The sequence below is a fragment of the Purpureocillium lilacinum genome, assembly GCF_023168085.1.
Source record: "Purpureocillium lilacinum CBS 284.36 DNA, scaffold_6, whole genome shotgun sequence".
Lineage (NCBI taxonomy): Eukaryota > Fungi > Ascomycota > Sordariomycetes > Hypocreales > Ophiocordycipitaceae > Purpureocillium > Purpureocillium lilacinum.
In genome coordinates, this window is record NW_027072116.1 from 2,385,113 (window position 1) to 2,397,562 (window position 12,450).

At 59.4% G+C, this 12,450-nt stretch overlaps 5 protein-coding genes across 5 annotated transcripts; 3 read left to right on the forward strand and 2 right to left on the reverse strand.

Moving 5' to 3' along the window:
• Positions 1-148: 148 nt before the first annotated feature.
• Positions 149-1,293, reverse strand: PLICBS_008625 (uncharacterized protein; the record flags this gene model as incomplete). The annotated part of the gene is made up of 2 exons (XM_018323839.1): positions 149-593; positions 653-1,293. The coding sequence occupies 2 exons, from the start codon at positions 1,291-1,293 to the stop codon at positions 149-151; spliced, it is 1,086 nt and encodes a 361-aa protein (XP_018177018.1).
• Positions 1,294-1,932: 639 nt separating this feature from the next.
• Positions 1,933-2,272, forward strand: PLICBS_008626 (uncharacterized protein; the record flags this gene model as incomplete). Its single annotated transcript, XM_065601426.1, has 2 exons — positions 1,933-2,013; positions 2,096-2,272. 2 exons carry the CDS (start codon positions 1,933-1,935, stop codon positions 2,270-2,272), a joined length of 258 nt encoding a protein of 85 aa, XP_065457498.1.
• Positions 2,273-3,644: 1,372 nt separating this feature from the next.
• On the forward strand, positions 3,645-5,512 carry PLICBS_008627 (uncharacterized protein; the record flags this gene model as incomplete). Its single annotated transcript, XM_018323838.1, has 6 exons — positions 3,645-3,869; positions 3,929-3,958; positions 4,843-5,007; positions 5,061-5,134; positions 5,189-5,447; positions 5,510-5,512. The coding sequence occupies 6 exons, from the start codon at positions 3,645-3,647 to the stop codon at positions 5,510-5,512; spliced, it is 756 nt and encodes a 251-aa protein (XP_018177017.1).
• A 2,802-nt stretch (positions 5,513-8,314) lies between these two features.
• Positions 8,315-9,228, reverse strand: PLICBS_008628 (uncharacterized protein; the record flags this gene model as incomplete). The annotated part of the gene is made up of 4 exons (XM_018323835.1): positions 8,315-8,490; positions 8,582-8,608; positions 8,681-9,073; positions 9,204-9,228. The coding sequence occupies 4 exons, from the start codon at positions 9,226-9,228 to the stop codon at positions 8,315-8,317; spliced, it is 621 nt and encodes a 206-aa protein (XP_018177014.1).
• A 1,344-nt stretch (positions 9,229-10,572) lies between these two features.
• Positions 10,573-11,361, forward strand: PLICBS_008629 (vacuolar protein-sorting-associated protein 24; the record flags this gene model as incomplete). The annotated part of the gene is made up of 2 exons (XM_018323834.2): positions 10,573-10,620; positions 10,720-11,361. 2 exons carry the CDS (start codon positions 10,573-10,575, stop codon positions 11,359-11,361), a joined length of 690 nt encoding a protein of 229 aa, XP_018177013.2.
• Between the last annotated feature and the right edge of the window lie 1,089 nt (positions 11,362-12,450).

The following is a 12,450-nucleotide window of genomic DNA, read 5'->3' on the forward strand; positions in this document are numbered from 1 at the left end:
TCCATCACGGAGCTCAGCCGTCTCCTGTCCAGCAGAGGCCACCTCTACGCAATAGAAGCGGCCTCAGCAGTGCTCGGAACTGCCGCTGTTCCTACACCAATGTGTCATCAACGGACAAGCCTTAACGTCCAGCAACGGCCGGAACCCTTCACGCCCCCGCAGGCCCAGCCTCGGGTGTCGGCGCCGTTGCTTCAGCAGGTGTTGCCGAGCCCGATGCCTCGCCCTGGTATGAAGATAGCAGACGATCCTCCTCCTTCTTTACACGAATAGCCTCCGTCTCTTGTCGCAACTTCTCGAGATTCCAGGCGTCATCGTCGTCGGAGTCAGACTCATCCTCATCGCGCCACTTGCCGCTCTCGAACAGCGCGCGACCTGTGTTCTCCTTGGCGGCGCGAGCCTGGTCCTCGGCGGCCTTCTTGTCTAGACGGTCCTTCTTCCACTTGGCGAACGATTCAGGCGTAACGGGGGTGAGGGTGCCCGTCAGCTTGTGTCGCTCTGATTCTAAGAAGTCTTCCAGGGTAAGAGTCTTGAGAGGAGACTTGTCCATGAGTGCCTTCTCCGCCGCCCTTTGTTCCTTGGTCTTGAGAACAAACCTACGTGACCGGTCAGCGCCATATTACTTCGAATGCCAGGGTCCGGAGCGCAAACTTACCCGGGCGGCAGGGCGTGCTTGTACATGCACTTGTCTCCGCCGTTGGGGCAGATCCAGAACCACCCATACTTGCCGTCTTCGATGGCCGAGATGAAGTACTTGCACACCTTCTCCGTCGTCGTCTGCTGGTTGCCCTTCTTGGATAGGACCACCTTGCGAAGCTGCTCTTCGTCCCACTCGGCCGACGTCTCCTGCTTCTTCTTGTCCTCTTCCCCCTCTTCCCTCGTGTCCGAGTACAGGTTCTTCTTCTCCGTCTTGCGCTCGATGGACAGGTCGTGCGAGAACTTGCACTTCTTTCCCTTCTCGCAGTCGCCCTTTTTGTAGAAAATACACACGACAGTCTTGGGGTCGACGCCGAAGGGGACTTTTTGGATCTGAGCCGGCCTGTTCAAGAGCGCAGCTGCCTCCCTCCTGGCGTCCTCGGCGGCCTTCTTCTCGCGCTCGCGGGCGGCCTTGTCGGCGGCCTTCTTCTTCTCCTCGGCGGTACCACCGGCCTTGAGATTGGCCGCCATCTGCGCAATCTGTTTCTGAGCAACAGCTCCCTTCTTGTTCTTCATGCCAAAGGTTCGATCCTCGGCAAGCTTGGTGGCGGACGGCTTCTTGCCGCCACCACCGCCCTTCTCGGTCTTCTTGGGAGGCATGGCGGGCAGGCGGGCGGTGGTGGGAGTGCGTCGAGGGGTCGGACAAAGTATGTAACGTGTGGAGCGAGAAGCGGTGCTGTCGTAGTCCTCCTTCGGCCCCTAAATCCGAGCAACACAAGGGCCTCAGTCGTCGTGGATATCGTCGATTGTTGCGTCGAGAAAATTGAAGATCGGGTCGCCTCGTCGCTTTTGGTGGGCTGCCTTGGTTGGTGGATGAAGTCACCGCCGTCACGTGCCGGACCCTCTTTTGGGAGGAGGGGCAAACTTGGGTGACAGATTTATACGTGCAGATAGTCACCCAGACTCCACGGCCAATGCCGTCTTATTTTGCTGTCCCATCGACTTACAGTGCGTTTCCAACAAGTGTTGTCGGGGCATATCACAGCACTCTATAAGCTCTGTTGGAAGAGAAGAAGAGCAAGTCAATAGTATTTCCTGTATTAAGAGCTGGTCCGTCCTCTTGCTTGGTGATTCTCGCCTGCATCACTCACAGCGTGGGCGCGACACGCTGTCAGTAATTCGCACTGATGGGCGCAGTTGGGAGGGAGGGACAGAGAGAAAGCGGCGCTAGTCCTAATTGGTACCGCACGGCAAGCGCTGGTGGAGCAGAAGCGCAACCATGTCGGCCCAGCTCCACGAATGCTCCAGCTGTCCTCCTTGCTGTCGCCAACGCTCATCTTCGACCTGTTCCGCGCGCTGTCCACCACGCAACCCGCACGAGTACGCCCCTCAAGCCGCTCTGCCTTCGAACTTCCCGCGCAGTCTCACTAACACTTCCGTGAAAGTCAGGCATCGTTGTCAGGCACTCAATCGACTCGCCCGCGCCCCTCCTCGCACTACCGCCAGTATGATAACCGACCGAGACCTCTTCTCCCTCGCCATCTTCCTCGGCGCCGCATCAATGATATTGATTGTGGTCTATCACTTTCTCGAGGTCAACGCGGTGCCCGAGGCCGCAGCTGCCAAAAAGGCCAACTGATGCGGAATTGCGGCCGGCGACTTGTATCCAGCGAAGCGACCGAAGCCACGCAACGGCCCCGGCGCGTGTACAATATCAGAAGCATTTCGGTCCACCTGCGATGATCAGATACGGAACTTGGCTTGAAGCGCTTATGAGCATTGGGTTCATCGACCAATTCAGAGCGGGGGCATCAGTTCAGAGTGGGAACAGTGTCAACGGACACATCCGACGGGGAGCTACGGAATGAAATGCGGCGACAGCGACATGATACCTTGCCCAGCATAGAGGCGCGGAAGATGCCCTAAGTTACAAAGACGAACGAAGCCGCAGGATTGTAGGGGTTGTCAGGGGAGCGCAAGCGTCCGGGTCGAAATAGCAAGCGAGCAATCAGCTTCGGCTTCATGGCACCTGCGTGTACCCGCAACGTGCTTGAGACAATCACATTGCCATCCGCCTCTGTAGGCTCCATCACTGGACAAGTATCCATGCCGGCCCGGATGAAGGGCGAGCGACTTTGCTAAAGATTTCCTTTGTATACACATAAAGAAACAGGCACGGTGTTGCCTCGTGCCTTGTCTGAGTGCGTCTGTCTCGCTCGCATTGGCTGCGGCCACAAACTGTTTGCACCTTGTCAATGTATGCGCAGCACCTGCAGATGCAGTGTCACAGCATTCATCTTCTTTGAGCCGGCAAGCCTTTCACTCGCCGGGTACTGCGCCGTGCTGGGTTCGTGAAGAGCTGCAAGATCTCTTAGGCTCAGATGGAAGTGGTGCTGACTGCTGAGCTGCAGGTGGTGCTGTGGCGGTACAGTCAGGGCGCTCGGGCCAGCGTGCCATCCTGCTTACGTGAAGCGTGCCTGTGCCTGCCCGTTTGCCAGTCCTGCCTGGATGCCTGGTTGGCTCCCGGAAGGTGCGTCTCCCCCAGCTGGCGGCCTGGCCGCGCCCCACCTGCCACCCGCGTTCTGCGCCCAGCCCAGTCCCCTTCTCTGCCCTTCCCTTCGCGCCCGTCCTCGCTCCCTCTTCCCTCTTCAACCACCTGGTTCATCAATAAAGCCCCAACCGTATCACCAACACCCCCGACTTCTCTTCTTCATCACACGCGCGCTGTACGACCACTGCCGCGCCTTTTCAAGCACATCAAATTCGCCTGGAGATTTTCGCCTCGCGACCTGTTCATTCTCTCGATTCTGCTAGGCTCCTTCGCCAGCGCCCGACAGATCTTGTTGTTTTCGCCTCGCGAACAACAGCCTTTTCCATCGCCCGACCTCATCAGTTATCAGCGAGACACCTTATTTGTCCACCTACGTCGCCTCGTATCTCGCGACACGCTTAGGCCCCTCGTGCGACCGCTTCAGCTATCTCGACCCTAGACAAACGGACAAGACTTCATCATGTCTGGCAAGCTCGACAAGCCTCTCGACGAGATCGTCTCGGCTCAGCGCCGCTCTGCCGGTCGTCGCCGCTCTCTGCGACCCCGCGCTGGCCGTCCTGCCACCACCGCCCCCGTTGGCGGCATTCAGAAGACCACCAAGCCCGCTCGCGGTGCTGCCGCCAAAGCCGCCCCGGCCAAGGCTGCCGCGATTAGCGGTGAGAGCAAGGTCATTGTCAGCAACCTGGTTCGTCCATCCCAAGTCTTGTGCCGTTGTCTGGAAACCAGCAACTGACTTTCGTACAGCCCAAGGATGTTTCGGAGCAGCAGATCAAGGTATGTTTCCGTTGAGGCGATGCCTCCGGACTTTGTTCGACTGTACACTCCTCGCCCGGCATCCGCCTTCTCGATGCCGCGTCTTCGTAGCCAACGCTTCGAACCGAGCCGGCAGGCTCGTGCCCGGAACCCGCCCAGCTCCTTCCATCACAGGCGCTACACGGTGATCCGGTTCGCAGTGTGGAAGTCAAGAGCAGCCTCGTCCCGCAAGTGCTCACCAAGGCGTCTGGTCAACGCCTTTGCAGAGCCGCGGTGACAATTTAGAGGCGGGCGTTGCGTTCCCAGGCGCGCGTGCGATTATCGAGCTTGCGAAACCCCCGTTCACGATACGGGCATCGCCGGCTACGATGGGTGGAGCAAGCACTGCAGTGAGCGAATACGGCATCTGTGTCAGCACAATTGTCGCAACAGCAGCGGCTCATGTCTCATTGTTCCCACAGGGGGGAGGGCAAATTTCACCCTCAGAAGCGATCTGTCAGCCTAACGAGCGGCTCGATCGTAGCGCTTGCACTTGTCTGAAGCGCCCTCGCGGGCCAGGACAATCGTATAGTGTCAGACCTCTTGCGAGGCCAGCACATTGCAGCGCATGCACTACTCCACTGTTGACTGCGAAAGGGCTGTCGGGGCCGGCCACTCGCCATCAGTCAAGTGCATTTCCGACTCTGTTGAGACCTGAAACAAAGAGTCGATGGAGACAAGTCGCCTGTTCGCGTACGAGCGACGCGACGCTGTTGAAGCTCACTGCTTTGCTTGCTTGATCCCTACGCCCACATTCCCTCGACGACTCGATTGCGGTTTTCGGACGGTGGACGACGACGCTCGAAGACGGACTCGGCATTTGTGACTCAACCCGACGATTCTCATTGACTGACTTTCCGCCACAGGAATACTTCGTCCAGGCTGTAGGACCGATCAAGAGAGTCGACCTCGTGTATGGACCCAACTCGCAGAGCCGCGGTATCGCCAACGTCGCCTTCCACAAGCCTGATGGCGCTAGCAAGGCCTTCCAGAAGCTCAATGGTCTGCTCGTCGACAACCGCCCTATCAAGGTCAGTGCCCTTGGCGATGGCAGGGACTTCACGTCGCTAACTGGACCAAATAGATCGAGATCGTTGTGGGCGCTTCCCAGGCCGACAAGGTTATCCCGCCCGTCAAGTCCCTTGCCGAGCGTACCTCGTGAGTGCTGCCCTACGGATCCAATCGTTTCACTGTTGCTAATCGACCAAACAGTCAGCCCAAGGCTCAGCCCAAGTCGGCCGCCACCGGCAAGCAGAACGCCAACGCGGGCAAGGCCGGCGCCGTCGGCAAGGCTGGCGCCAACAAGAAGCGCCGTGGTAAGAGCGCTCGCCCGGCCAAGAAGACGACCGAGGAGCTCGACTCGGAGATGGCCGACTACTTCCAGCCTGGCAGCAACGAGAACGCGAATGCCAGCGCCAGCGCTCCCGCCGCTGCCGCCACCACCGACGCGGCCATGGAGGATGAGATTATGGTAAGCGTCTAAGCATCTGGCTTGCGCGACCAAGAAGTCGCTAACAAATCGTGTGTAATCAGTGAGCAAGGAGATTTTGGCATGGGGGAACGAAATTGAATTGAGCGGTTCGAGGTAATCCGCAATATTTGCACCTTTGATACTGGACGTGAGGCAAACTGCTGGGCAGGGACACGGCGCGCAACTATTACCGAAACACACATATATATATCCTGGGGCGGGTGGACATGGATTCAGTTTTAACCGAGGAGCACGACAAAGGGACATGGTCTTTCTCAAACTTCAGATAACTTGGGTTACTTCTCGGTGCGCTCTTTGCTCATTCTTGCAGCGATGCAGCGTGCCTCGGGGGAACGGAGAGACACAGCGCCGATATTATATACAGGGAGCGCACTTTGTAGTACGAGTAATACTCAAATCCTGCTCGAACCCTCCAACCAGCTCATCCGGTCCCGAGACGCGACAGCCGTTTAACTCTGCTACTCGTCGGTTCGATGGCTGCCGCTACCGACGCCGAAGGGGTATGACACCGCGGCGACCGAGCTTCATGGTGGGCCGCAGACAGCGGCGAGCGGGCTCCAAAGGCGGCAGAGAGAAGGGCTCGTCGGCTGGCCAGGCGGTTATCCAAGCGCCACGCTGCGCGGCGCGAGCGGCGTCGAGGGCCGTGTATGCGCCCGGATGCATGATGCCGGGCATTGTGGTCGGCTGCGCGTATGCTTTCGTAGTAGAGCCGAGGGGCCTATCGGGTTCGCGATGTGCCGCAGGTCGAACGAAACGTTGTAGGAACAAGGCGGGCCGCGCCGGCGGTGGCAAGGCAAGTAGTGGTCGCGGGCAAAGGAGTGCGGGACGTGGCTTTCAGGCAAACAATGGCTTTGTCGTTTTTGTTTCCCATACGGGCACAGGCGGAACGATGTGGTTTGTTTGTTTTTTTTGTTTCTTGGGTTCAGAGTCTTGGAGCCACGGGCCACAGAGCGGGCAGAGAGATGAAGAGATACACACCACAAGCTCACACACACAGACACACACATCTAAGGCGGCTATTCCTGGGGGCTATATAGTGTATTGCTATATACAGACGAGACATGCCTTTGGGTACGAGACAATGAGACGGGGGAACGGGGGGTTGGTTGGCGCCACCACCACCACCATCACTGTCTTGTTGCTCCGTACGGAGTATTACGCACGCCGCATTCTCGCAATGACGGCGACAATGGGGGTGAAGGGGGGCCCAAGGCAGGGAGGAGACGAGGAGGAGGGGCGCACGAGCGTTGTCCGTACAGTGCACGTATAGACGAGCGTGGAGGGCGCGCGGGGGGTTCCTTCGGTTTCGTTGCCAACGGGAATACACGTACGCAGTATGTACGTACGTGCGCTCCGGTGAGTGGTGGTGGTGAAGCCCCAAAGGCCGAGGAGACGTCTGAACTGAAACCGACACCTAGGGTAGGGTAGTAAGCGGGCTGCCGCCATTGTACTGTAGAGTATCATTGTGTTCTACTGTATGGACCCCATTCATAGTTGCGGACTACAGTGGTGCGCGTTGCTTACATACGGGTCTTACATGTCGTGTGGTGGTGATGAGTTGGCCGCCTGCCTGTGCCTTTGTCTCTCTTCCCCTTCCATCCCCCCCCCCCCCCCCCCCCCCCGGCGGGGCGCGCGTGCGTGGGCGGCGGGATCGCGATGCGGTTCGGGACGGGAGCGCCAGTGAAGGAGCCGCTGCTGGATGAAGATGGTGGTGGCGCGTACATACAATCGAGGGATGGAGGGGGGAGAAGCGGCGCCAAGGAGGACGCTCTGACCGGGGAGCGGCCAGGGCGAAGCTATTGTGGCGACGAGAATCGCGGGGGCGCGCGTGGGAGGACGACCGGGGTATGGTGACCACGATATCGATGCCCTCCTCTCTCCTCTCCCATTTCGAGAAGTTCGTATGAATGTATAATCAGAAAGATAATGCGCATTCGTAGCTTACATTCAAGCCCATTCGAAGGAACGCAACACACCCACTTTCCTCCACGAACAAAGGGAAACACGTCAGGGCCAGAAAACCACACAATCCTCTTGATCACACGCTCTCGCTGACTTACTCACAAGAGAGGGGCTGGGCTACACGATACGACGCGACACTGTGCGCACACCTTCGCGGCGGGAGGCGCGTCTGACAAATATTGCCAAACGCCCCCGGTTCCGAGGGAGTGACGGAGGAGGAGGGGGGTGGACGAGGCGCCGCCGCCCAGCCAGCCAGCCGCGAACCCAGCTCATTGGGAAGGGGACATGGGGACCCGAGCGAGAGCGCAAGGGAAGTAGAAGGGATGGGTACACAAAACGTCATCGTCATGCCCCCCGAAAGGCTCCTTTATCGTTGCGCCACGACGCGGGCGGGTGGTGACACGGGCTCGTGCTGCCCTCGGCGTTGGGCGCGCCGCGTCGTGGGGGCAGAGGGGGATGATGGTTGGCGAGCTCAAAGCCATCCCGCGTATCGACAGGCGCGCGGGGACGGGGGGGAGAAGGCATGGGGCGCGAGCGAGTGTGTAACGGCACCGGTCCCGAGGGGGCGGGCTGAGACAGACAATGCGAAAGACGTCGGCCGGGTTGCGCCGACGAGGCGGCACTGTCCAAGTGTCCCGAGCTGATCCCCGGGACGAGGACCTGCCGGGATAATCACCGAAGGCGGGTTCCGTGGGGCCGAGGACATGCGTGATGGGCCCGCAAACGCGGCTGGGAATACTCTTTTTTATTCGAGACGTTGATCCGCGTGGCAGCAATAGCACGGGCGACATCGCACTATAACTCCATACTACCTGCCCACCATAATGATCTTATAAGTCCAGGTCGGCCATTGTTCCGGTCAGACGACGGGGATCTGGTCTCGTCTAGTCCTTCTTCGCGCCCTCCTCCTTGACGTCACCCTCAAGCGCGGGCATGTCATCGTCGTCATCGTCGCCGCTGTCCTCGTCGTCGCCCTCGCCAGCACCGCCGGCCAGATCGCCGAGGTCGGGCATGCCGGCACCGCCTCCGAGCTTAGAGAAGTCGATACCGCCAAAGTCACCTAGATTTCGTCGCGTCAGTCGCTGTTCACGTTTCGCAGTACGTCTCACAGATTGTGAGATCTGTGGTGGTGGGTGTCCCAGGTCACGTACCGCCGCCGCCCATGCCGGGCATGCCGCCTATAACCGCTTGTCAGCATCATGACGGTTCTTCTTCGTCTTCTTCTTCTTCTTGGACCAGGCGTCACGTACCCATGCCGCCAAACTGCGAAAAGTCCTCCTCGGGAGCCTCGTTCTGCTCGTCCTCGTCAACCCACTTGTCGAAGTCGGTCTTGAGGAAGTGGAGCTTCTTGTTGTCCTTGAGAAGCCGAGGCCAGTACTCCTCCTTGAGCTCCTTCTTGTGCAGCTTCATCTCGATGTTCTTGGAGGTGTGGTTGATCTTGCTCTCCTCGGGGTCGATCTCGGCGTAGAACTCGAGCTCGACGTGGTACTTGCGCTTGAGCGTGGTCGAGGTGCCGGTGAAGGTGAGGCTGGTGGGCTTGAGGTCAAGCTGGAGGCCCTCCTTGGGGACGTCGGGGACCGAGATGGTCAGGTAGACGAAGTTCTTGGAGGCATCGGATACGGAGGAGCGCTGGGCCCAGAGAACTGCAGGGGGGGCAAGGCATGTCGTCAGCTCGGGTGTGCCATTGCGGGCGACGAGGGTTGAGGCGGGCTCTGCATTGAGCGCCGCCAGGGCCTCGGCCCATGACGGATTGTTCACGTCGGCATCACTTACCCTCGGGAGTTGCCGTCTCGGACATGATTGCTGCGCGTTTCGGGGGTGGCGCGAAGAACGAAAGCGGGTTGTGTACGGGAGCGAGTGCGGTGCAAACGCTGCTGGAGGGAGAGCCCGTGTCAGTCAGTGCTGTAGCGTGGATGGACGAGCCCAGAGTATTTTGGGTACAGCGGCGTAATTCGTCGGATGCTGAAGAGGGCAGAGCGCGATGGACGTACGGGTTCTTGTAGCGGGAGGAGGGGGAGAGAAACTGTCGCGATCAAACAAAGTCGTGCTACGGGCAGTGCGACGTACGAGAGAGCAGCTGTGGAAGGTCTAAGAAGCAACGGGAAGCGAAAAGACCCAGCACACTGAGGGGCAGGCTGGGTCTGCTAGCGGGTACGCGAGGTGTGGCGCGTCCGGCTGCGGCGGGTTCAAGTAGCCCACTAACTGCGGCTCCGTTGCTAAGCTCGGCCTGTTTGCAGAGCCTCGCGCAAGGCAGAGGGAGAGCTCCTTGCCGCGAAGGGCCCCGCCATTGTCGTCAGCGGGCCACCAGCGGTAGCAGCCCAGTTCTCTGCCCGCTAGCAGCAGTGCCTGACTTCCCAGGTTGTCTTACAGTGAGTCCCGAGGTCGTCGTCGTCACCGCATCAACATTGAATGGAGCTCTGCGGCGCCGTTCCGCCCGGGAAGGCTCGAGTCTATCTTGCAGTGAACCCGAGCTCTCCCAACATCGAGCGCGGGATCTAGCTCCCGTAAACTCTCACGGGATGATGCATGTGAGCGGCGAGGCTGCGCGGCACAAAGCAGCCACCGCCCCAAGCTACGAAGAAACGCCTGTATTTTATAGCAGCCTCAGCCACTGTCAGGTGCAACCTGTGCCCAACGCTGGATACATCGTCCGAGGCTGTGTTGACTCATTGATTCTCTCGCGGACTCATTGACCTTCTCTCTAGAACAGTTCAGCGTTTTTTACGTGAACGAGGCCTGTTCCTTGCACGCTGTAAAAGATGCGACGAGTGCCGTATTTCAGCAGCGGCCTGGTGGGGTCTGCCACTCCTAACGCCTGCCCCGTGCAGCCCTTTTTCTGGGTCGTGGCCCGCCCGACAGCCTTTCTCAGCCTCTCAGGCACCCGAACGTCACTGCACCATCCATCCACCCAACTCCCCGCCTCACCCGTGACATCGACACCGACGACACCGGCACTACGGCCGCAGCAGCAGCAACACCACGCACGAACCCGCCCGGTTGAGCTGAGTCGACTCGATCGGCCTGCTCACATACCGCCGCTCGTCTCTCGTCTCCCCCCTCCTCGACCGGCCGCACTCCCCGCCCCGCGCGAGACGACGGCGTCCGACCCGGCGTCGGCGCCCCCGAGACCGCGCAAGCAGCCATGGAGACATTCAAGTCGCTCTTCTCCAAGCCGGACCCCCAGGCGCAGGTATGCCTCAAGAATCTACATTGGCGCCCATGCTTCAAAAGCCATTGCCCCAGTCGGGACGACCAAGTTCTGACAGGCCCCTTTCGCTTCCCGTTTTAGGTCCGGAAGTGCAACGCCCTTCTCCGCTCCAACATCCGCAAGCTCGACCGCGACATCTCGACGGTCAAGCAGGTCGAGATCAAGACCAAGAACCTCATCGTACAGGCCGACCGCCGCGCCCAGCGCGACCCCTCGCGCCAGAAGCAGGCCCAGAAAGAGGTGCGCGACTTCGCCCGCGAGCTAGTCCGCGCGCGCCGCACCTCGGCTCGCCTCGTCACCTCCAAGGCCCAGCTCAACTCGGTCCAGATGCAGGTCAACGAGGCCTTTGCAGTCCGCAAGATTGAGGGCTCCATCAAGGCCAGCGTCGGCATCATGAAGGATGTCAACTCCCTCATCCGCCTGCCCGAGCTGTCGGGCACCATGCGCGAGCTGAGTGTCGAGCTCATGAAAGCCGGCATCATCGAGGAGATGGTCGAGGACGCTCTGCCCGAGGACCCGGACATGTTCATGGAGGACGAGGAAGCAGAGGGCGAGGTCGACAAGGTCCTCGGCGAGATCTTCAAGGACCGCAAGGAGCCCGCCCTGCCCGCCGCACCGCTGCCCGAACCCCAGCAGCCCGTCCAGGAGGAAGAGGAGGAGGAAGAGGACGCCGAGGTCATGATGGACCAAATGCGGAACCGCCTAGATGCCCTGCGGAGCTAGCGCGCGAAGACATCGCGCTTCTTCTGTCGGCTTCCTGCCTCATCGATATTATTTAGTGCTATCTTGGCAACGGTGTTGGGGCGTCCCCGGGGTCGTGTTTTGAGGCATGTTCGCTGAACCTACCAGTCATCTGCGTACGGACCTGTATTTAGACTTTAAATTCGACGCATTTCGCAAAAAGAGACTGGCAAAGGCGTCATCAAATGCATGCTCTCGCCATGCCATCGTAGATGCGTAGAGTGAAAGTCGCATTTGCCTGCGAGAGCTCCAGGGTAGTCCATCAACAGAGCACATTCAACCTCTCAACAGTTTTGAGCATGAGTAACGTCTCCTGCTCAACGAATACCCCATCCCCGGCTATCTCACGGACTTCCTGCCGCGCAACGGAATGCGACACCTCAAAACTCAAGCTCGACACCTCAAAACTCAAGCTCGACACCTCAAAACTCAAGCTCGACACCTCAAAACTCAAGCTCGACACCTCAAAACTCAAGCTCGACACCTCAAAACTCAAGCTCGACACCTCAAAACTCAAGCTCGATCGTAGCCGCTGGCTCGCGTGGGATACATCGCTCACGGGCGACAGGGGAGGCCCAACACTCATCTTTCTGCCGTTTACGGCCAGAGATCGCAACACTCGCGCATCAGATTTCGGCCGCTTCACCCACAAGAATCAGACCAACGGGGGGCGTGTCAAGCTCCGAATCGGTCCTTCAAGCACTCCATTCGCCTCGGTCGCAGGCAACAGCCCCCTCTTGCCTGCCTGATCCAGGGCGCAACGGATGATTCCGTGATCACTGGCATGGCATGGGTGCAATACGACAACCGACTGGTGGATTGCGGCCTCGTGTTGGTGATATCTATCTCTAATCCTGGACGTTTGGCCTTTCGTTCGAGCATCCGGCTATCACTCGCGTTCTGGATAAGCTCCCAACGGTCGGGGAACGTCTCCGACCACTTTACGAAGTACAGGAGCCTCGAACCAACATACCCCAGCAGTCAGTACGGAGTAGGAGTTGGCGAACAAAGTGGCCGCATGCAAACACATCAAAGATTGGGCATAAATGAAGAGCAGTAATGCTACGCCAC